The sequence below is a fragment of the Corvus brachyrhynchos genome, unplaced genomic scaffold (assembly GCF_000691975.1).
Source record: "Corvus brachyrhynchos isolate BGI_N302 unplaced genomic scaffold, ASM69197v1 scaffold255, whole genome shotgun sequence".
Lineage (NCBI taxonomy): Eukaryota > Metazoa > Chordata > Aves > Passeriformes > Corvidae > Corvus > Corvus brachyrhynchos.
The window spans coordinates 3,422,112-3,447,492 of record NW_008238358.1 but is presented as its reverse complement, the minus strand read 5'-3'; the positions used below and the strand labels follow the sequence as shown (position 1 = coordinate 3,447,492).

Here is a 25,381-nt window from a genome sequence, read left to right as displayed (position 1 = left end):
TCCCTACAAATATGTAGAATTTTCTCCAAGTTTGGGCTTTTTCCTCCCAAACATCCCATCCTCAGTCTCCTGTACAGCAGTAAGGGGCTCTGAGGAGCCTACTCTCCACAGAGAATCCCACTGTTCTCCTGATGGGAAGAAAGTGTTCAACTAAATTGCCACTGGGATTTATTTTTAATGTACAAACAGTTGCAGTGGTATAATCCAAAAGACAGATGGTAATCTGTCTAATTTGTATAGAGTAATTAACAGCATAAAACAACACCCTGTCAAAACAGGGCAATTAGAAAAAAATATCAAGAGCAGGTTTCCCTTTTGATTGGTTGTATTATTTTATCAAAAACTGAATGTAGATTTTAGATACACTGCAGAGGAAAGGAAAGAATTCATTTAATTCGGACCTCATAGTCTGGCAAAGGAAACACAAGACAGTTCCAGACCTGTGGAAGAGATGATGGAGTTTGTACAAGATAATGAAACTTGTTATCTGGACCTCAACTTTTGGCATCGGAGAGGGAGGGCATTATACAATTACATTATCACAGATGAATTCTTATCATGTTAAATCCTCTAAAGTCTTAACTGATACTCTACTTCAGAAGTTGTATGAGTTCTTACCATGCACATGTGGGGCAGTAAGCTATCTTAAATAAAGCTATTTTTGATATTTCAGAGAGTAAAATATTTATCAAATATTTTAAATCTCTTCCTGTTCAGTAGTCCACTTTATATTTAGATCAATGGCAGACTGCTACTGTTTTATAGTAGCAGGGCTTGTTTACCTAAAGATGCTACTTGGGTTTAGCTCATCTCTCTCAAAACCAAAATGTGATTTTCTAGATAAATCAACCCAAAATTTGGCATCGATTGTCATTGTTAAGGACTAAAGATAGTTTTGATGCTGTTGTGAAAAGAGCAGGATGACAAATAATCACAAATACCTTTTTTGAGTTGGGATATTTTTTTTGGTTATTTTTAATGCACATGTCAAAAAACTGCGTTATTCACCTCACAGCACCCGAGTCAAGATCAGCTATGGTGAAGAGGATAATAAATGGCTCCCTAACAGAAGCAAATTTATCAGCAGTAGTCTACTGGACTGACAGTTGGGTAGTCCACAGTAGGGGCCTTCTCCTGAATAACACTGTCAGCGAGTTCATAAAGTCTCCTGTTTCATTCAGTAATACAATACTGACAGAGCAGAAACTCAAGCAACTTCACTGCTATTAGTGTTGCTGATCTTCCTCAGATTACTAATCTGAAGGGTAAAAAAAAAAAAAAAAAAGGTGATGTTGAAGCACTAATGAGCTGTGAAAGTCAGGAAATACCCAGGCCACAAGGCTTCACATTTCTGTAGGTGTGTTTTCCAATTAGAGCAACACTGTCTTATTCAGAAAGGAAAAATTTCTTACAAAGGTTTCCTGTGCTTCAGCCAAATACATAACCTCATACTTTACCACATCCATCCACTATGGCCATAAGAACATCCATATTTTCTAAGAGTAAATTTCATAGGTTTAAGAAAAATACACTTTAGCATTCAGAGGCACCAGTTTTTTCACAGATGTGAAAAAGCAATTTGAGAGTATCAAACCAAATCAATTCTGTACAAGAAAGCATAGCAAACAGTTTAGAAAAGACAAGTTACGGATCACTATCATGCAACCAAATTCTCTCATACAAACACAAAAAAAGGAGAAAGCAAAGGATCTATAGAACAAAAAGTTTCCATTGACCTGATTTGTCAGAGATGTTGGCTGTGACTGGCGTGGTGGAGCAGCCCGTGTTAACCTTTGCGCTGTCCTTGGAAGAACCAGCTTTGGGTTTGCTTTTCGTTGCCTCTAGTGCTTTGACCTTCTTGGCATGTTTACTTCCTTTGTAGTGGGCCTCGGCCTGGCTCTACAAAGGAGAACAAATCAGGCTCACTTTTTTTTGCACTTGTATATAATACAATGGATGACAAGGCAGAAAAGTGACACTTTCAATAGTAGGCACCATATTATTCCACCTAAAAATTTTTAATAGCTTTATACTAACAGTTTTCATGGATGTAAGTTCTTATATACTCAAATGACATGATTTTAATGAATATTGCATGTTTTCAGTAACTTGGAAAAACAGGCTTCGAGATTACATAGAGCTCTGTCACTCCTAATGTAATTCTTTACTTCTATGGTGCTTAAAGATTTAAAGGACTATATAAATGTAAACACATCCAATTCAGAAAAATGCTACTCAATTTTCATGTAGCATTCCTTACTCTTTATTGCTTGCAGTTAGAAAGATGAACCGTGCTGTAACATGATTAAATAATCCATTTTTCCTTCTGTTTGATCTAGTACAAATGCCATAAAATACTTTCACCTTCGCACTAACAGCAACTGAAACAACTGAAAATTGAAAAAGTATGACTTTTCTATTAGATCAAGCAAGAAGGGTTAAAATGAGGAAATACCATACCTGTAAACTTCAGTAGACCCAAGTACAACACAGAAAACTAAATACTTGTCAGTCTTGATTGCTTTATAAATTGCCTTGAATATTATTTTTCAAATACTAAGAAAATTGGAACCTGAAGGACAGGGAGAAGAGAAGCTTTTTTAAATTATTATTATTTATTTTGGCTGGAGTTTATATATAATATACTCTTCCTAATCTGCCCAAAGAGAACAGTAGAAATATGTACTGAGATGTTTACTTCACCTTTGTCTTAAAACTATCTTCAGAAACTATGTCAGTGTTTTTCAAGTTGCACAGCTAAAGCTAGACACATAAATATCTGCCCATTTTTTTCAGTGCTATTGAGCCCCCTTCATTGTTCCTGACTCTATATAATCAGATGCCTTGACAAATCAGGCCACTTTGTTAGAAGCAAAACTAAGGAACTACATACTTAATACAAAACTTCAAAGCTTGGAAATTTCAGCTAATGAATTTAAGTGTTTTTATTGACTTCTTAATGAATTAATTTACCAAATAATGGCCAAGAAAAAAGTCCCATCCAAACCAGGTTTTTTTCATTAGACTGTACTATTCAGCAATAGCTTTGCATTATTAATATTTCCAAACACAGTTTTAAAACATTATTTCACTATAAACATTATACCAACTAGGTGCCTCTATTGAAGGTTACATATTAACCACAGAAGTTAATATTGTTGTTTACTTCAATTTAAAACACTCAGAGAAAGCATGCTTCTTGTAAGCACATCTTGGAACCTGGCATATAAAACATCAGTGCAAGTAAACTTTCACTCTGTTCATGCAAAACCACATTCATTCTCTCTTGTCAATCAATTATCAACTATTTTATTTAGTTCACTGTTAAATGAAGCGAGCCATGAAACAAGTCACATGCTTTCTACAGAGAGCAACTATAATATCTAAGATGCTTGAACTCCATGAAGAGTGCTGCCATAAGGAGGAAAACTGTTTTAAGATCAGCAGAAATGGGCATTACAATACAGTCACCTTGGGACAGCATGTAATAACAGCTTTATCATATGACAGAGTAGAAGTGAAGAGTAGAAACAGCTGGAGCGGGCAAAAGAACAGACAGCATGTTGGAGTCCTCACACAAGTTATTGGCACTGTTAAACTGATGGAGAACTGTTGCTAAAACAGAGGAGTGAAGTTCTTATACACCAGAACTTCTTAAATGATTATACACCTTGTGAAACACAGTGCTTTCCACTTCAGAAGGACAGTGTATGTCCTTGTGGGTGCACCTTTCCTTTCACAGGAGATTTCAGTAAGCAAGCATTCAGTAAGAAAGGCTGCTAGATTAGTTTTATTTTGAATTCCTCTGAAAGTGAGGTATTTTTAAAAAACTTTATTATAAAAACAGTGAAGAGTTTACTCATCAATTGCTATTAAAATATTTCTTGATTTTAAAACCTTTGAAATATTAACACGTATACAAACACAATTTAAGGACTATAAAAAAACAACTAACCAGCTATACCACTAGTACTATGTGCACTACTTAAAGGGACACTTGTCAACTTCTGGGTTGGATCTCTTCAGTTCTGAATATGGGCAGAGGAGCACAGTCCTGTTTGTGCCCTGTTAAGCCAATGTGCCTTATGAGGCACAGGAGTCTTGCCCTGTCTCCCTCCACCTTTGCTGGGTTTTATCCATTTCTCTTAAGCTTTGCAGTTGTGACATGATGCACTAGAAGGGGTATTTTCCACCAACAAAATTCAATAAACTATTCACATGTTACAGTGTACAAAAAGTGGAGCTAAGAATTGGGGTGAATATATACCCTTTCCATTCCAATACTTTTAACTTTAAATAATAGCAAGTACAAGATTTTCCACTCGAGCATCCTCAAGTTGATGATGTCCCTTTAAATATTTGAACTCTATGCTCTGCGCATATGTGTGCTGTTGGTAGGATCATATGCTGCCTGAGGCCAAAGCTATGACATGAGAGACATAAATGCACTCAAGAGAAAGACTTAGTAAGTCAATTCCTTGATAATAAGCCTTTCTGCTGATATTTGCAATAATAATGCCTGCAATATCAGTAATAACCTACTACAGTCTTTGATTCCCTTCATTCAATCCTCATATAGTGTACATGAGACCTGTTGAGAACAAACAAGCCCAGGCAGAATTAAAATTAAGATTTCCATAACAACAAGCGAAGCTTCATGGAAACATGGTGAATTGACTAATTTTTAAGTTTTCTAATTATTATAATCTATGAAATTCATAGTTTTACATTATAAGGCCAAAAAGCATTGCTATGACCAATCTAAGTAGGGTTTTTGGAAATGCCAGCCTTCCTCAATACTATTCAAACCGGACCACATTCCTTTGAATGGGGGGGAAATTCTCCAGGTTTGATTTTAAAGTAGTTAGGGGATGCAAAATCTACCTTTAAAAAATTGTTTCAGTGCCTCACTTTGTCAGTTAAGTACATACAGTTTATTTCTGTAACGATTTTGTCAGGTTTCAATTCCAGGGGCTGGATATTGTCAAACCTTTGGGTTTTAGGCTTTTTCAACTCATCTCTGTTCTGTGAATAGAAATGCAGATACTCTTTCCAAGCATGAAGTTAGAGGAGTATTAAAGTATTGAAGGAATGTTTCCTAACCACATAAGCACTACTTTCTAGTCCTTTCAGATACGCTCGAAGTTCAGAGTTTGTTTTTTATCCACTGTGGGATAAATCATTTGATTCAGCTGCCTTTTGGTAACTGAAATGCTGTATCACCATGTTACATAAACCCTTGGAGTTTTCTGGAGTCACAGCAAGCAAAAGAGAGAAAGGCAGCTGAGGCAATCTGAAATTGGAACTCAAGTTCTGATTATTACTGATAGGAATTACTGTGATTATTAATTTCCTGATCATTAATAACTCTAATTTTATAAAATATTTGCAAAAGCACCATATTAAAGACAAACATATTTGTTCCAAGTCTCACTTAAAACTTGCTTATGACACAAATACAGCAGTAGAGCAGAGGTTATGAGCTTTGTAGACAATATCATTGAAATACTAAACTTATCTTTGAAATAAGCCATAGTACGTAAAATTGTCATTTTTAGTTAAGGCAGGGAGCTGAAAATTTATTTTCATTTGTTCTGGTAATCCAGAGGAAGTTGTGTACACAGAGGGTTCAAAAGTCATGTGCATAAAAGGAAGATACTTTACCAATTTTAATATAAACCCTCAATAAAATACAAAATTATCTCAAGAGTAAATATCTTAGGGATACAATATTTTAAATGGATACTGAGGGTACTTTTTTATCATCTTTAAGTACAAATAATTCATGCAAATTCTGTGTCAGCAAAACAATATTTGAGAAAATAAAAAAATTAGGAAAAACCAAAATGAAAATCTGTTACCTCAGAATATCTTTTTATACTCATGTACTATAATGATTTTAATTGCAAAATACTTTATTCCAGTGTATAAAGCTGCATTTACTGTCAGGATTAATTCATTCTACAGTAAAATAATTTATCTGTGCCACAATTCAATATTGTTTAAATATTTATTTTTCATTTCAAAAAGATTAAGTTTCATCTATTTCTTACACAGTCGATATTAAATGTCGCCATTGAATTATCATTATTACAATTTTTAAATTAAATGCATACTAGGTTAAGGCGGACAGTTTTGAGAAAGGGGTATAAGAAAGTATTTCTATGAAGAACTCCTTAACTGAAAGGAAAGTCTGATTTTCAACTGAATCTAAAACTGACTGTGGCCTATTAGCATGATATTTATCCATTGCAATACTTTAAAAAAGAACCTGCCTACTTATTAGACAGCATGGAAAGTCACCAGGTACTGGCTAGTAGGTTTAATGAACAGGAGAAGCTTTAAGCTGCCATAAATGGGACATTATGAATCGAAATGCAAAAAATACCTTTGTACTGACAGGCCAAATTCTACAGAAGTGTTTATGCATTTGTCTGGCATTACTTTTTGATCAATGGGATGCGTATCTTATGAAATTAAAAACTACATCTACATATTTGTAAGACCATGGCTTAGTGAATAGCTGTATTTTAAATTAAGTTGCAAATAATTAAGAATATAATTGACAGACAAATAATTATGCAATTTTTTTCCCATAATTTTTCTAATTTATACACCTTAAAACTTATACACCTTAGTTCTATCCACAGTCTTCTAGTACCAATTAAAAACCCCCAACCAATCAAACCTCATGAATGTTTTAATTTTAAGAAAGCCTCTATGTTATAAGGATTAATGACTTGGCTGTAAGAAAGGATAGCTTTTCTGCTGTTAAAAATGATCCAAATGTGGTATTTTATTTAAAATCTACATTTAATTGCTACTTTCAACTACAAATTATTAAGTTTGAAATCTAACTAGGATGTTAAACTGTAAGACTACATACAATACATATACAAAAGCCTTATATACTAGACTGCATTTAATGAAACATCAACGATTTAAATTATCTCCTATATGTAAATATGCCTTTGAAAACAAATGTGAATGTCATTAGCATACTGTAGCGCTTAAAACAACCTCAGTAGCTTTATTTTGTAGAAAGTTAAAAGTGTTTATAAATCTGCAGGTATCAAAAGATCTAGATAACCAGGAAACACAGGTCATATGGATTCACTGACAGCAGTATTACCTTTAAGAAAACTTTGAACTACAGGCAAGACTGCAGTACAAAAGATAACAGATATTCCCCATCAGGAGCAGTGACTGACAGTGTTTTTGGAATCCACAGGATTCATTTTGACAGCTGACAAGTGACAGCATTTTAGAATCTACTTGCTATGTGAACGACTAATTAACTGAATTTATTGCTACGCAAAGACACATTAACCTGATGAAAGGCTTGAGTAAGTCTCAAGGTTCAGTGTGTATGTGTGTGAGATCAAGATTTTTTACAGGTTTATTCAAGATCAGCTGAAGTAGCCCTTCATTAGGTCTTCATGGAAATAAGACAACTGTATACCATCAACCCTTCAAGATGAATGCTTGAATCTGCTACCACATTATCCAGTCTGGCAATTAACATATACAATTAAATGTACATAGATCTGCATGGGCAGAAAGAAGGAGAAATGCAGAAATAAAGGGAGACTCTGACGCATCCACATGGGAAGTGTAGGTTCAAATTTTGAGCTGCACAATATTAGGTGAGTGCCACAACTAATGGAACTGAACATGGTGGCTCACAACTCCTATTTCTTCTCACTTGCTACTGCACCTTCATAAAGCAGGAATTCCACCCTGGAGGGCAAATTCAGCAATTCTAGCTCTAACAGGCTGCCTGATTAAGTGGTGGAATCACTATCCCTGAAACTGTTCAAAAGCCATCTGGGTGTGGCACTTGGGGATATGGTTTAGTGGTGAACACGGTGATGGCTGGATTTGATTATCTTAGAGGTCTTTATCACCCTCAGTGATTCTATGTTCTATCTCAAATCCTGTGTTCATTTGGTGTCAATACAACTGGTAATCTCTGATGAAAAATATTTTGTTGAAAATACCACAAAAGCTTCTGCCAGTAACAGTTCAACCACAGAAAATGAACAGCTGAAAGACTGAACAGATATATAATAATCGTGAAAACTTCTGTTATGGAGTAGCAATAAAGATGAATATTTTCCTGCATAGCACAAAAAATTTTTACATTAATTCAAGCTAAAAAAAAAAAAAAAATTAACATATCCTAAATATAGTCAGAACTTAATATTGTAGAAAGAACACCTCTCAACACCTGTGTTCCTGCCCACTTTTATACATCAAGTTGATTACAATGGCAGTGCTCCTGTTAGAGAAGGAAACTAACTGTGCAAACAGGAGGAGCAGAGAGGTATTTATGTCCATAACATATTGTTATTTTAATTCACAGCAGATCTTAAACGATAGAACTCCCTTTCTTAATAGTAAGATGTCTACCAAATGTTTGATTGCATAGTTTACCTGTTAGAACCATTGTGTAAGAGTATGAATATTTATTTGAGTATATAAATTATGAAGAATTTAGACTAGAATCATAACTCTAATAAAAATTACATGATATGATAAATTAGGAAGTAGTGTTGAAAAATAGAGTTTTATTTCATTTGCTATTAATAATAGATGTAATTGAAGAAATCTGCAAACCTGGCATGTTCGTACATTTTTTACACCAAAGATATGCATTAGTTTTTCATTTCCATCCTTACAGATTTCTAAAACCTAATTACTCAGAATAGTAAGGTAGGTTATTATTGAAAAGAACACAGAAAAACCAAGGAGCTGTGAATATCAGCCATGTCATAAGAATTCAACTCATATTTTAAATACCTTAGCAAACTTAGTTAAAAGCTCCGTTAAATAGCTGTTATTTGAACAGAACTTTCATCATGTTATAGCCCTGTACCCTATAATCATGCGGTAGTTCTGTCATGTTGGAGCTAACAACTTTCATCATTTTGTCAGTTCTGTCTACAAAACAGAGAATTACCTTCACAAGTTCCTGAGATTTATGCTTTTAATTACCTCCTATCCGCTTCACTACCCTTCATACCCAGAGGATCAATATAATCTTATTTATAAGGAAAATGTAAAACCTTTGACTAAAGACAATGACAGTTCTGTAGATTTTTATGTGATGCTATTGATTATTTTGTTTATTATCTTTTTGACAGCATAAGTAATTCATTTAAATTTGCAAAGTCAACTTTTGGTAACACTTGCCTAAACTTCAAAAATTTTCCTTCTGGCTTTTTCAAAAGATGAGCACTATCATCACATCATTTTTATTAGCTTTAAATACATTCAATAATAAGATGATCTTTATTGTCTCTTAATGCCAGGTTTTTACATCTGCTTTTCTGATCTGCCTACAAGGTGTTTCCTCCTGATTTTTGAAGTCACCTCCTGGTTTTTGAGGTAACTTGCTGTCATTACCCACACAGCAGCACACTGTGCAAACCCAAGTTTATTTTCAATCCAATTATACCCTATGAACAAGATGGTGCCTATCAGGCTGTACCACAACCAAAGACATTTCTGTAAGAAACAGAAAATGTGCAAAGGGAAGCAGACACTTATTTTAGGCGTGATCAACAGATGATAAAATCTGTTTACAAAAAGAACACCACCAAACAAAAATCAGAACAATAATGCACGTGGAGTGCTGGCATCATGTATTTGCAAGTTTGGACTATAGAGAAGTCTGGCTGCTGGAAAAAGGGATTGGATTAGTACTGACATTACTGTATAGTGCCTAAGCTCCTAAAACTCTGTGGAGCATCACAGAATCATCTGGGTTGGAAAGAACCTTTAAGAACAAGTTCGAACGTTAATTCAGCACTGCCATGTTCACCACTAAAACATGTCCCTACACATCTTTTAAATACCTCCAGGGGATGGAGACTCCAGCTAAAATGTGTCACTTCCCTTCCCCCCTCCAAATGGAGGAACAAAAGGAAAAGATCATGAGTTGAGATAAGAACAATAAGAACAATTTAATGGAAGCAGCAATGAGGTAAGAAGATGAGCAGTAAGAGCAACAATATTAAAAACAAAAGGTATTAAAAAAAGAAGCTCCCACCAATAAATAATACAGGCCTGCTCCATCCGCCACATTTATGTGAGTGGAAGGAACCCCTTCTTAAAGAGAGTCCCTTTTGCCCACTCCTAGCAACGATGTGAGGTGGTCTAGAACAATCCCCTGGTCATGGGGGATTGTCTAGAACAAACCCCATGGTCATGCCCCTCCCAGCTACTGCAAAACATTAGCCCTCTCCTGGGCAGAACCAGGACACTCACTCAAGATGATTTTTGTTTTTGCAAGAATGTCTGTAGTATATATAATTAATATCCCCATCCAAAAGTATGTAATTAATCCCAGAATTCTTAAAAGGAAGAAGAAAGTATTTTTTCAAAGGTTAAGCTTGATCTTTCACAGCATGTCTTGCTTCCTCTTGTGGAATACAGTTACTCCCCTTGCTCTGGTGGCCTTCAAGTTACTGTAAAATCTGACTCACTATCACAATCTGTTCCATGGAGAGAATTCTTCCTTTTCTACTGCCTAAGTCTCTCATGGTAGTAAGTATGACTGAGTATTTTTCATTTTTTCTGAGCTGGATCATAACATAAGACTTGTAGCTTGAACTTCATTGACACATTAGTCACTGCTGCACTGGAGCACATGCTGTGTCATCACCATGAAGAAATTAAAAAGTAACATATTTACAGATAATTTGATACAAAGATGTAAACACCTGTGTTTATTCCAAAACACTGAAGCACATCCAACTGCAAGTGTTAATGGATAATGTTGCTTTTTTACTTTTTTAAACTATTTTTAGAAAGAGTATGTTCCTCTGCATAACAGAATAAAGTTTATGCAGACTAGAGTAAGTATCTCATCAAGCATACTGTTTAATCAACCTCATTAAGTATCAATCCTCATAACACTATCCTTCCTAAAATTGAGATTTCTACCCTAAATCAACTGCACTTGGCTCCTGGTATCTACTACCATTAAAAACCAGTTTAGGAAAGAGCCCTTTCCTCTATTCCCTCCTCACATTTTTTTTGCCCTTTCTCTATTCCTATATTTTTATGCTTTTCCTCCTCACTGAATCCTGCTTCTCTCTCTCCTCTCTTCAAAATAAAAGAAAAAGAAAAAAAACGGAAAGAAAAGGAAATAAAAGTAAACCAGAAGGCAAACTGAATGAGTGGGGGTTCAGTTCCAGAGGCAGGCATCCCATGTAATTTGGCATGTCCTCAGGTGTCCTTTGTCAGTTCATCAGCCTGCTGGGGATGTCCCAGACACCTCAGATATTCAAACAGCACGACACTTAGATTTAGGCACCTAATTCCACTCTGAGTTCCAGCAAGAGTATCTGAAGTAGATCATGCAAAAAATGTTGTTGAAGCAACCTCAGTTATCACTGCTGTAAGGCTGATACTACTTTTACAGATAAAATTCCCCTGAAGGACTTCAAAGTTCAGGCTATTAAGACAACTTTAGTTTGCTCTTACTTCAGAGATGACATTTTATTTTTCTGTTTTGCAAGACTTTGGATCACCTCTTCTGTACTACAGTTTTTTTCTGGAGTTGACAGAGTTTGGAAGGGGTGTTCAAACCAGTTGTATCAGAATGTATTAGCAGAAATAGACAACCTCCAATCTGAACAAAATGCAGCTAAAAATATTAGAAAGAGACAGACAGAGTATGATGGTGAATGTCTGTAAGTATGAGTCAAACCCTGTAATTTCTTTTTTTAGAAGAGGACATATCAGGTTAAGACTAGACAAAATTCTGAATCTGTACACAGAGGTTTTCTTCATGTTGTACGTTAAAAACTGAAGACTGGGAGATCTTGAAGAGTTCAGTTAGAAAATATTGTTCAAATTATAATATGGCAGAAGAAAAATCATTCTAGGAACTTTATTTTTGAAAATACAGATCCATCACTTCAACATATGTTTACTCCCACATTCAAGACAACCTATTTTTAAATATTTAAAATTTAAAATTTCCTCCCATCCCTGATCTTTCTTTTCCTGCAGGTAGCTACAGATCCTTGCCTCTAAATCCCTGCCAGAATACTCTCACCAAAGCTAAACCTGCAGACTTACAAGCAAAAGAAACCCCAAACCTTTGCAATTCACTGTATTAATTTAGTAGGAGGTTTGACAACTATAAATTGACTAGTCTGACTTTTTTTTTTTTTTTTTGGTTTATTGATTCAGACCAGTGAGTGTCCACAGCACAAGGAAAAGACTGCAGGCAAGGAAACCAATTTTCTTCTCATAGATGAATACCCACTGCCTGTATGTTTCTTGTGCAATTGAGAAAACATCACCAGAATGAGGTCAGAATCCTCAAACATCATGCAAGTGAAATTCATTTAGGAGAATGAAAATAAAAACAAAACCCCAAAAAGACAATTAATAGTTTCGTTTTGCCATTTTTACTTCATTTAATTGCATAATTTAGGTCAGAGATATTTCAAGGGAATAAAATGCCTATCAACAACAAATATGTCAGCCTTGTAGAGCTAGAAGAAATTGCAAGTGTAAAGTTGCACATTCTGCAATGTGCTACACTGAAGTTTTAATGAAGATTAGGAGTGTTTGCTGCTACTCAAAAGCATGTCACATGGTGGAACTGATTCTCTGAAAGATTCAGCAGTTACAAGGTTCACACATACCTGACTCCCTTCTTCCCCAGTCAGCAAACAAAGGATGGATTGTAAAGATTATTCCACGCCCTGAGCATAATTTCACATTATTTTTGGTCCAAAGGGACCAAAAAGAAAAACATATGCAGAGTCCAGATTTTTATTTCTGCGCAGGAGCTTCAACAAGCTAAGAAAGAACTGTGAGTTTGCAGAGCTTGGTTGAAACTCCTCTAGCATTTCCTCAGTGAAACTATAACAATGCAGATTATGGGGGGGTGGGGAGGGGTGTCTATTTGGATAGGCAAGAACAACATCCAAATAAAAAAGATCTCACTCTCAGAAAAAAAGATGCGACACATGCTCAAATAAATTCTTAACGTCAAATGACTGAACCTGAAGAAGAGATTTAAAATCTTATGTACAGCTTCTCAGGAGAAGCTGAATAACCCAATGAAAGGCTAGAAAGCTTTTAAAATGAAGACTCATTCTCCAAATATTCATAGATGTTGAGGTTATGAAATATTTGTGAAACTTCGATTTATATCTGAGTATCTTCTGGTATTCGTTACACTGCTAGAACCTTAGCACTTTCCAAAATCAAATTTCTATGTTGTTTGTGAATGTCCTGGTAAACTAAACTGCTGTAGAAAGTAAGGTGCTGCATTTCAGCATGTAAAATATCACAGCCATGGTGCTTCATCCTTTCTTACAACCATTCATCACAAAAGGATGATGATATTTTCTAGTAACTACAACCGAATATATTCACTAAATTTAGGAGGAAAGAGCACACCACCCTATTGAATAGATCTGGCCCAGAAGAAGCAGCATGACTATAATTGGCCATGCTTTTTGTGATGCCACTATTTAAAGCAGAATATGATATGCATTTTGTTCTACTTTGTAAGTCAAGGAAAAATTGCTTGGTTGACAGGTGTACAAAATGATAAACATTTCAGCTTTTTTTTTGTTTATTTGTTTCAAGCCACTCAATTGTGATTCAATTTGTCTGCCTGAAGTGCTGTTTGTCCACCTGAATGTCAGCACAGACAAAGTGAGTGACTCCTCTGGGGACAGGATCAGAGGGACCCCGACCTCAAGAGGAGACAGAAGAGTAAGGACAGCCTGAGCTGCCTCACTGGTGATGGAGTAAGATCCAGCTCAGAAGCAGGATCCATGAAGCCAAAGGAAATTTTAAAAAATGTTATTGGTTCCTTGATTTGATCAGTAAAAGTAGATACCTGGATCAAGGATCAGAGCATAAAGATTTTTTTTTTTCCCTTTAAATCTTAACCTTAAAGTAGAAAGACAAGCAAACTAAATTTAAAATAATGACTTTTGAGATCAGTTAACTAAGCAGATATTGCCACTTCAAAGGAAGTTTAATAAGCTTGTCAAATGATGACAGATTTAGAAATCAAATTGAAGCTAAGATGGCACTGCTTCAAAATCCTTACCAGCCTAGACACGAAAGCCATACTGGGGAAAACACTTTATGAAACATTTTTCAAAGTGCAGTTTTAGAGGCAGAGAAAACCAGGGTAATGGGTATAGGTGCTTTACTGCAAATCTCAAGGAGCACAAAATAGTCAGAGGCTTTGAGGGGGTGCCTGCCATCTATTTCTGAGACCAAAATTATGACAGAAAAATATATAATATTAACATATCACTTAGGGATCTATTCTTGCCCTCAAGATAAAACCAAAAATCTGGGAATTTGGGTTTATTTTTATTAATGTAATGACATTATTAAGTAGTCTCCAAGAACAAATACACATTCTTAAACTTTCAAAGGTCATAATTTTCTTAGATATAGTTTCCTTGAATTTCTTTTGGTTTCTTTGGGTACTCTTTTGTAATGGTTTTTTTAAATTAACCTTCAGAAAACAGTTTCTTTGAATTTCTCACTCAAGATGACAGCTAGAATTGTTTATATTTATTATGAATGAAAGTTATTGGAAGAGTGACTTTATTGAGAAATTGAAAGACATATCAGCAAGGATGTACAAACAACAAGAAAAAGCTATCTCTTCTGGAAGAAAAGCAAATATGACCTGGAGAACTCGCTGGGAAGGTTTTCTGCTTCACCTCCTTTTTAAAAAAAAAACAACTCAGACAAACATTTCTTTTTTGCAATACTTCTTGAAGGTTACTGTATCGTCAAATGGGATCTCACCAATGGACTTGGCAGTGGCTATTGTGCCGGAGCTATCCAAGAAAATTAAATATTCATGCTCTATGGACTCCTGCCTCTGAGTGGACAAAACAGCAACCCATCAGGCTGAGCAGAATGTAGGCAGAATCCTCTCACTGGTTTGTTTTCAAACTAGCACACAGGCTGAGCAGAATGTAGGCAGAACGAGTTATTTGAGGAAAAGAAGTTTAGATTAATTATACCTAATGCAACAAAACAAAAAAAAAAAGGAAGGAACATAGGCAATACTCACATCAGAGTTAAAGCGAAGCTGGCAGACATTACAGGAAATTATTTGTTTCTTCTTTGGGGGAATGGACACTCCAAAAGTATGGTTTATGACTGCTTTTTGCACAGGATCCATCTGGAGAACAAACAATAATCAATTTACAACTTTTCAGGGCAATAAAAAGTACAGAAGAAAAATCAAAAAAAATAACACTTCCAGCAGAAAGCTCTTTTCTTTTCTTTTTGGAGATAAACAGGAGAAATAAGATCTGAGCACTCACAATAATTAGATTTAACACAGGTGAGGGAATTGGTTAGCACAGGTTAGGAAATGCCAAAGCTGATGAAGAAAAGGCAGCTTCATTGTTGCTGTCATCCCCAGGTTATTAAATAGATCCTTCCCCAACCCCGCACATCCTGTGGGCTGCAGGGCCCCCCAACCACAGCTGAATTGCAAAGAGCTCCCTGAAAGCCCTCCCCTATCACCCACTGGCCCAACAGACATACTACAGAAACCACTTCTGCACTCTGACAAGTCACTGTCGTTTATTTCTACATGTTTTCCTTTCAGTGACAGATATTAGCATTTATTTGTAAAATATTCTCTCCTGGAGATCTCTTTGTGAAAGGAGGTCCTTTGCAGGCTCCATTACAAATACCATTTGCTGGGAAAAGAGGTTGCAATCCCCAAACATTTCCATGCAGAACTGATGAGTGACAGAACCCACGGGAAGGCTGAAGTTCAGAGGAACATGAAGGGAGTGTTTGTACCAGGAAAGTTAGCATGCTTCAGAAAACATTTTAACACTTTAAAAAATGTGAAACAAGTGAAAAAACTGAATATATTACTCCTAAATTTGACGGAAGCTTTTCAGGAGCTCAGAGCTGATTACATCTTTGCTAAATATCAGGACTCCTGTTGGTCACGAATATGCTCAGGATCACAGAGCACTCTGTTGTTAACACTGCAGAACCTGGGGAATGACACAGGATGTTCAGAAAACAGAGTTTATAACTGCTACTGTGTCGAGACCTCAGTCATAACATGTTATTCTTCCTGATGTGACATGAATACAGATTAAAATTAATTTCCTGATGCAAAAATATTCAAACATAATTTTCTAATTAAAAAAAAAGCAGAATATCTGGTCTGGTCTCACAACTGATCCTGCTCTGAGCAGGAGATTGGACCAGACGACACCTGAGAACCCTTTCAACCCAAATGACCCTATGAGCATCTGTGCATGTGTGGTCCCTCATCCGTATCTAAGATAAGCACTGGATTCTGAAGAGGAAAGGGAAAAAAATGCCAGTTTACAACCAGAAGATAAGTGCTCATTTCCTCATTTGTTTTTAAACCATTTTGGAAGAAAATAGTTTGATTTGTTATAAAGTTAGACTTTTCTGAAGCTTGCTTTGTGACCACAGTGAACTTTCAGTTACAGTACTACTGGAAGAAACCAAACCTGGCTGTTTAATCCCAGGTGATACACAACACACACTTGGTACTAAGCCGACTTGCAAAAGGAGGAGAGAACAGCTGAAGTAACTGATTCATTAAATAATTAGAACAGTAAATTATCTGCTTCCAGACTTTCTAAACATGAAGATAAAGACTGTAATTTTCCCTTAATACAAATCTTAAACTGCCAGAGAAGCCTGCACTACTGAAGGTTTTCTTGACATATATATACACACACAAAAAAACAAATTCAAGAAAAACATACTGCATTGTATTTGCATAAAGAAGATATTCTTCAAATTTATTACATAACACTGAAAACTTAATTTTTTTGGACCATGCCTACATACGTTTCTTGCTGCATTCATTTTAAACCAAATGCATGATTTTGTAAATGGCATTAGTAATAAATTTTCCAAAGAGGTAATTTAATTTGTATCAGCTTTTGCCACTGAATACTGTATTTCATTGCCACAGGGGTACCACATGACAATACAGAATTAAAACCACCTCGTCTGGAATGATCTGCTGAATTATTAAATGATGCAGTATTGTTGTAATGAATGTGACAAAAGCTAAGAAAAACTTGAAATAAATACCCTTGTTTCCTGTTTCTATGACATAGTGAGAGCTCAAAGTCTAAAAGCTTAAAACACAATAAAAAATTTTTTTTCTGACTTGTACCATTTATGGCATCACACCCTTCACAGTACATCACAATTATACATGCATATTAAAAGTTTTTTGAGCATCCACTTTATAATAGATATGACAGTCAATACATACTACATTTATAATACATGTTAAAAGATTGCTGTATTAGTGAAGAGTTGGCTGGATTTTTCCTTAAATAGAAAAAATGTTTTACATTTCAACTTAACTACTAATTGTTAATCAGTTAATCTAGAAGAAAAGAGTAATGCTCAAAAGTACCTCAACCATTTGAAGTGTCTGAGATCGGTGAAAAGAAATAGCAAAAATACCCACTAGTGTCTGCAGTCCCGTTTAAAAAAAAATACAAAGGGAAGAAGCAGTGATCAATGACTCCTCTGTGCATTCCAAATAACAATCCACAGTGCTAGTGCAAGGCAAGGCACTTCACAACCCCACAATGCAGACTATGCACACAGTCCCAGTTTCAAACAGATGTAGCAGCACAAGGACACAAATCTAGAAAAATAATGCAGCTCACACTGCCTCCAGAAAGTACCACTTGTGATCCCCCGGGGAGCGGTTAACGATCCTTCCCAAACCGGAGCCCTGCATGCAGCCTGGTCATGATTAGAATTCAAGAAGTGCAACATTAACAATTAATAGGCTTTAAATACATCAGAAACTGGGGTGGATTACAGCATGCTGGAAAAATAAAATAGTATCTCTCTGTTAGAAGATTAATGCTGCAGGGTAAACTGATCTTAGATCACTATACAAAATTATCCTCTTCATTGCAGGGCAGGAGGGAGTAGGAAAGAGGGAGAGAGTTATTTGTTGAGGTATTTATTAAGAAATGACACAGCATAGTTTGCCCAGTGGGGAGCACCAGTATTTAAGAACCAGATCTATAAAACAAAATAATAACAGAAGCTAACCACGTAATAACAAGCTACCACAAATGCAAATAAAAATCTGCACTACGCTGTTTACGCTACAGGGGGAATTAATACAGCAATTCATAGTGCTCTGGTAGCCATAACTAGGTTTAACAACCTGTTAGTGTTGTTCTCCTATTTCTATTGGTTTAACTAAAAGTTAAATTTAAAAATGTCTTTCCAAGAAAGTTGAAGATACTATCTTTTTTGCGATGAGGCTCCTTAAAACCACCCAAACTATTGACATGAGCGAGGATTAAGGAAATTCAGACAGAAATACTCTACAGCTACCAAGACTTGTGATGAGAACTTTTAAAGCACTTAAAAAATATAAGTCTAGCAACAGACAGGACAGAACAGGAGCAGCACAAACAGACACTGTATTTCCTGCTGCTTTTTTCATATTTTCCCACCAAAAATTTTCCAGAGTCAGGTGTTTCTGTGTATTTGATAAGTTCCAGTGACTTCCTCTTGCACAGTTACCCCTGAAACTGATGTAAACCAGTTTGCACTCTTTGCATGCAGTTCCAATGCCTACAGTCTGCTGTGCCAGAAATTAATTCTTTTTGTTTAAATACAGCTTCATACCATTCAATTTTATAAGACCTGTACCACACCCCCAGTTATCTCTGTTCTGCTCAGTCATTCTGCGTACGGAAATCATTCCCTTCCTTTCTACATTCTTGTTGCCCATCTCAATTCCACCAAAATTTAACTAATTCTATTAAATATATTGAAGATATGGACAGGAACCATATAAAATACTCTGGGTAGATCAGTATTGAACTCTGAGCTGATGTTTTCAAGGAACCACTATTATAAACCTGAGATCTCACTCCCAAGTCTTGATGGCCAATTCCCAGCACGCTATTTTCTATGTGAAGTTTTGTGAATTTTTACTTCTGTGTGCCTCACTTTAGAATTATCTAGATCTAACTTCACCAACCATTGTTGTCTGGCTTGTCAGTCTCATCAAGGTCTTTCACAGTTTTTGTGGTCTTTCTTAGTCCTCACTACCTTGGAGAACTTTGCCAATAGCAAGCTTCCTCAGCTCACTTACCTCCCAAGCATCTTTCTGTCATGCAAGGATCCTCTTATGCCAGTTAGTTTTTTAAAAAAAATCTTTGCCAAGGGGTTCTGTGAAAATCCTTTCAGTAATTCAGACCATAGATTTAAACATCCTTATTCACATGTTTGTTGACCCCTACAAACAGGCTTGTAAAGAAGGATTTCTCTTTAAAAAGGAATTATTTTGACACTTTACAGGCAGTTTACAGGACTAGGAATTCTATTATACTGTTCTTATTGAGATACCTGTTCATTTCCTGGTAAAAAAAACCAAAAACAACCCTTTCATGCTCCATGGAATGCGTTTTAAAACTTGCATCATATTTGCCACTTTTTAGTCCTCAGGTACAAAGGCAGTTTTAGATGAGCTGTTACACCTTATCATCAGCAATTCAAGAAGTTCATCCTTGAATTCTCTTATCATTCTTGCTACCAGCAACTCTCCCTGCCCTGCTGTATATCATGGTACCACAGATTATTCTGGTGACTCCTGGGAAAGGAATCAGACTACAAAGAGACATGAAAGTAGGTACAGGAAGATGAGAAAAAAAACATGCTCAGGGAGAAGTCATTTGGTGGAACTGAAGTTCTGGTTATTTTGAAAGATCTCTTTATACACAGCAGAGAGTACAAACACCAGTTTGTGAGCCTCAGAAACAAACTGCAATGATCCTGAGGAGAGGTAAGTGCTGTCTTTTCTTAACAGAAACATAAATATAACCTGAGTAAGGGTAAAACTGTGACTGGCAGTGTACGCCCTGTTACCGTCTTATCGTGATGTAACTCTTGGGTCAAATACAGAGTTAACTGTTAGACAAGATTTTGTAAACACAATATTGGCAGGGGGTATGAAAGATGTAACTCAGTATCACTTCACCACCAAGCATAAAAAGCTGCTGAAAAACACAGAGAGCAGCCTTCAGCATACTGTGTTGGTTTACTCTGATAAAGAGAGGTTTTAAACTGTATGTGGAACAAACTGATAATATAATCCAGTATTTCCCTCTGGAAAAAACCACTGGCATACATAAAATACCAATGCAACATCTAAATTAAGTTCTGTAACTCCTCATGTGTTTAAGCTCCAGTTGTTATGAAAGTCAAGCATGCTGCCACTGTGAAGAATGATCATACAGTGAAGCTTATCATAAATTCTGCCATATATACACAGCCCCCTACCATAACTGTACATATAATAATGACTAAAAGAGTGACAGAAGTGAATACACATACTCAGCAAAGCACATACTTAAAATGCCCAGCAAAAAATCAGAAACATTAACATTGTGGTGTCATGCTACATGCCTGGCTGACATAAACCAGCAAAAATCTCTTCTCTCCACGTTTGTGCTGCTTTTGTTCCAACAGGGAACATATTTCTCATTTGACTAATTCTAAGCATAATTTAGTGTTCAAGTCACTGCAATTCTGTTATACATTTCATTGCTTATTTTGCATCACCAGGAGCACTTGTGTCAGCTCTGCTGACGGAGCTCTACTTGAAAGGGGATTGTAGCAAAATGACTGTCACTATCTTTTCTCAGGTATCAAGTGACAGGACAAGAGGAAACATCCTCAAATTGTACCAGAGGAGGCTTAGATTGGATACAAGGAGAAATGTATTACTGGAAGGGTTATCAAGCATTGGAACAGCCTGCCCAGGGAAGTGGTGGAGTCTCCATCCCTGGAGATATTTAAAAGAGGGTATATGTGGCACTGAGGGATATGGTTTAGTTGCGGGCTTGGCAGTGCTGCATTAACAGCTGAACACAATGATCTTAAGGGTCTTTTCCAACATAAATCATTCTGTGATGTGAACAACTTTCTTTTCTTGCAGGAAAGCCATCAATATTCCCTGTGCATCAGCTCTCCTTGAGTAGCACAGAGTGTCTCCACAGAGATGTAGTTCTGTACAGTGAGCCTGCAGCTCTCTAAACACTACCTCCCTACACCTGTCTCTATGCTCCTCACAACATTTTGGGGCTGTTAAAAAACAGGCAGATGTAGATGGTCAATAACTCAGATTCTCAGCAGCTGATTTGGAGACTTGTGCAAATGCTTCACTGAACAAAAAGAATAATTGTTTTAACAACATTATAAAGTTCTTTTTACTGCAATCCTGTAGTCTAACTGAGGGTTGCTTTAAGAATTTTTTTTAGGAGGCTCTCTCAGTGTACTTACACATAGCACATTTGCACAGAGCATGAAATCTGGATCTCAGGGAAATCAAACCCAACCATACTCAGGTTACAGCAAATCCATGATTTTACTTTTTCTTTTTAAAATTCTGAGCAGATGTCTTTCCCCAAGTGCAGAAAAACGTAAGCATCCACTGAGAAAGAATTCAGACCACAGGGACTAGCATCTGCATTCCCTTACACATGATTCCTAAAATACAACAACAACATTGTACTCTGAAGGCAAATCTCTCTGAATGCAACTTCTCACTGTGTCTGTCTGTCCCCTCAATTTGGCAGCAAGCTGCAACTTCCCTGAGGGAAAACAGTGGCTGTGACAGCTGTGACCTCCACACACTACTACTAGTCAGTGTAATCAGCCTGGAAGCATCTTAAAACAAACCAAAAATCTTGCTGTAATTCACTTGTTAACATGTCAGATACTACAGCTGTCCATGGAGAGTTGCTGAAATAAGAGCGAGTACTGAAAAATAAAAAAGCAAAGAGCACCTTTGGTGTTTACACTTCTACTTCATTTTTAGTACAAGACAACTAAAAGGACACTCAAAGCTGAAAACAACCTTTTAGATCTTAAAAGAAGTATTAGAAATACTAATAAATTCAGCTTTCTCGTTTTCCTTTTAGATTAGGTTCAGCTAATTTTGCTTTTGCAAATTTCACGTTATTTCTGTTAACGTGCAGGGCTATATCCCTGGACTTCAGAGACTGATTTTCCATCTCTAGTTCCTAGCAGTTAATTCTCCCTCCCTATATTATGTCCAGCCCTATGGTATAATGCAGAGCCTCTGGGTATGCTACCCTTTTGCATGTTCCCCTTCTAAAGTAAAGTTTGCATGGAAAAATGAAAAAGAGGCTGATTCTCTTTGTGTGCCTGCATTCACAATCACACAGAATACTGAATGCAATGTCTGAAGTGATTTACAGATCTGGGTTAGGCCAGAGGGAACCATTACATCTGATTTCCTGAAAAATTTATGACATAATTTCATTCATTGAAAAGGTTCAGTCCTTCCTATTACAAAGTCCAATAATTTGTGGTCAACCAGAGCCTAAATTTTAGGAGAAAAACCACCTCAACAGCTTGATTTAAAAGTTTCCAAACAGGTTAATCTACATCACTGTGGAAGCAATGCTTTTCTGAGTTATTATAAGCTACTCAATCTAGTTGTGCTTCTCTATTAAAGGTCACTCTAACCTCAAATACCTCCTGAATAGTGCAGGCACTCATACACTGCAATCATGTTAGCTCTTAACCCCCTCCTTGATAAACCAAGTTTCTTAAGCTGCTCTCAATACAAACCTTGATTCCTTTGCTAGCTTTTCTCCAACTCCTTTTCAGATTTTCAATATGCCATTGAAGCACAGGTACTAAAAGCTAGAACAAATGCTCAAATATACTTTCTCTTTACCTACCTAATGACATCCTTTCTGTTTTAACAAGAAGTGCATTCATCATCTTTCCTCAGTATCGACTTGGGAAATCTTTACTGATGATGCACATTTATCCATCCCGTGTGCTAGCACAAGTAATTTCACCATCACACATCCTTCTCTCACTTAGGATGTTTTCTGACCCAGCCTCGTAGAGGGCTAAAATAGCACCACACTGGGAATCTTATGTTAAAGCAGGGACTGCTTTCAGTAAGGTCTGCACTTAGGAATTTGAAAACCATTGCTGGACCAAGATCAGGAGGCTACTGATGAATCCCAGTCTTCTCAGTAGAATTTTCTTTCTCCTAACCCAATTCTGAAATCATGGGTTAAACCAACATAAGCAAAAGGAACAACTGAAACAAAACGAAGGATTTTCTAATATTTTGCTTTTCTGGCCTCCTCTGTCTTTGCACTACTCTAGCCTACACCAAGTAACTGATATTAAAGATCAAAATCAAAGATAAATAAACTGTCAACTCCTCCTACCTCTCTCTTCTTTCCATGTAATGTGATAATTAAGCATAGAGGTCAAAAGGTAATTGAGAAAACACATTTTAATTACTTTTTACTATTATTTTTTCAGTGTTGTGAATATTTTCTCTGCCCTTCCTTCCCTTCATGCTTGTATATTTATTGCATGCTAAAAAAAGTTTCTGGGCTAGAAAATTATAATCAGGATAGTCTTAGAAAGAATTTTCCAAAATTAAATACCACTGCTGTTTGCTATTTTAGAAATCTTTGTGTAAAAGATAATGAAAATGTAGTATTTCATTCCTATAGAAGTACTTGACCCAAAGAAAGAACTGATGAGACATCACAGAAAAAAACACCTAAATCTGGTCTCTGCTTCTTCTAAGGCTTATTCTCAAGCAAGGATATAAATACATTAAAGGATTGAGTTGGTTATGAGAACACCAAGAATAGATTTAACCTTTATGGTAAAAATTGTCCAATGTTCTGCTCCAGACAAGAAGGGAGACTTTCATGAGTGAAATAAAGAAACAGAAAGCTGCTGAGAATGTTTCAGGATAAAAGAGAATTCCCCACCAAACAAATGGAGAATAAGTAAAAAAGCAAGTATCTGTAGCTCAGTGCTTTTTCTTATATGAAACTGAACCAGCTTTAAGTATTGGGCAGCTTCTTTTTTAATCCATCCAGATTACTCCTCTACCATTGCACAATACTTTGGATCTGTAAAACGAACTGCTAAGAGACAGACCAAACCTGAGAAAAAGAGTAAGGTCCAAATCCAACGGTTAAGCTAATGCTCAAGGAATATAACAGTTTTCTTTCCCTCTGTGGCTACGCTGGCTCACAACTTTAACTGTATATGAATAATTTCATCTGAGCCTTATATTATTCATTTGTAGAATGGGGATAAAAATATTTGCAACCCCATAAAGAAAGATGAAAGGTCTAAACAACATGTTAAAATCATCTGATAGAAGGGGCTATATAACTGCTATTTATTATTAAAGCTGCTGTTATTCAGAGCACTCAGCTGTGTTCAGCTAAACAAAAAAGCATTACCGTCTTGCAAAAAAATTACCAGCAAAAAATAAAAACATATTGTAGTTTCAGACTTGCTGAAAAACAAACCAATAACATACTCTGAAAGCAAAACTATTCTTGTTACAATACCTTTTACCAACTGACAGTAAAATAATACAAATAGGTAAAATAATATGAAAAGGTACCTTTCAGCAAAATCCTGCCAAAAGATTCAGGCCTAAGAGTTTGTACTCAGAAAAGGAGCTTAGATAGCACATGGTATAAACAAGATTCCTGACTTTTGCTTTCATCTTTGAGATGATCCTTAGCTATGACCCTTCTCTTCTTAAAAGTCTGCTCTAAGTTTTGATGAGTTTTCCTGCTCCCAGGCTGCTCCAGAGCACCAAAACAAAAAGATGAATGGTATCGCATTAGGTACACTTGAATTTCCTCTACAGTTCTGAACTGTGCAGAGAGGTTAAGGACAAATTCAGAGCTTTTGATTAATTCTGTGACTAGGAGAGAATAAAGACACAAGAAATCTAGCCTTCTGAAATGAATTAATAGCATTACTTTTCACATACTGAAAAAAAAAAACTAATAAGAGGATAAAATTTATGTGTATACCGATATTGGATTATGAATTTATAAAATGCCTAAATATAAGTGAGAAGCAAATCAGAACCAAGAATTGCCTAACTATTTTCATAGCTGTCTTCTGCTTTTCACAGTATATAAGAAATAAAGCTTTTTTCACTTAAAAATTAATAATGATGCTTCTGATTTGAGTTTGGTTTTCTTGTTGTTATTTGTTTGGGGTTTTATATCAATACCACATACTACACAAACAAACTTCAAAATGCTTTTGATTAAAAAAGCACTGTATTTAGATACGAATCTTTAAAGGATTCTTCTAATTAAGCCTGTTCTGAAACTTAATGTACTACCAAATATGGTTGGTTTCGGGGTTTTTTTAATGTTTGGTGGGGATTTTTTCTTTAAATTTAAATAAATGAGAAACAAAGTCAGGTAGAAGCGTGTCTTGTCTAACAAATACAAGAGCAAGAAATGTGCTCCTC

General features: G+C 36.0%; 1 protein-coding gene across 6 annotated transcripts in view; it reads right to left on the bottom strand.

The window, feature by feature from the left end:
- Window positions 1–25,381, bottom strand: part of ZNF385B (zinc finger protein 385B) — a 165,459-nt gene that overhangs the window by 23,629 nt on the left and 116,449 nt on the right. For all 6 annotated transcript variants that reach the window (XM_008634718.2, XM_017735810.1, XM_017735814.1 and 3 more), the window contains 2 exons: window positions 15,086–15,196; window positions 1,737–1,899 (listed from right to left, as the gene is read on the bottom strand). In XM_008634718.2, coding sequence (XP_008632940.2) covers window positions 1,737–1,899; window positions 15,086–15,196 — 274 coding nt within the window. The remainder of the gene's footprint in view (window positions 1–1,736; window positions 1,900–15,085; window positions 15,197–25,381) is intronic.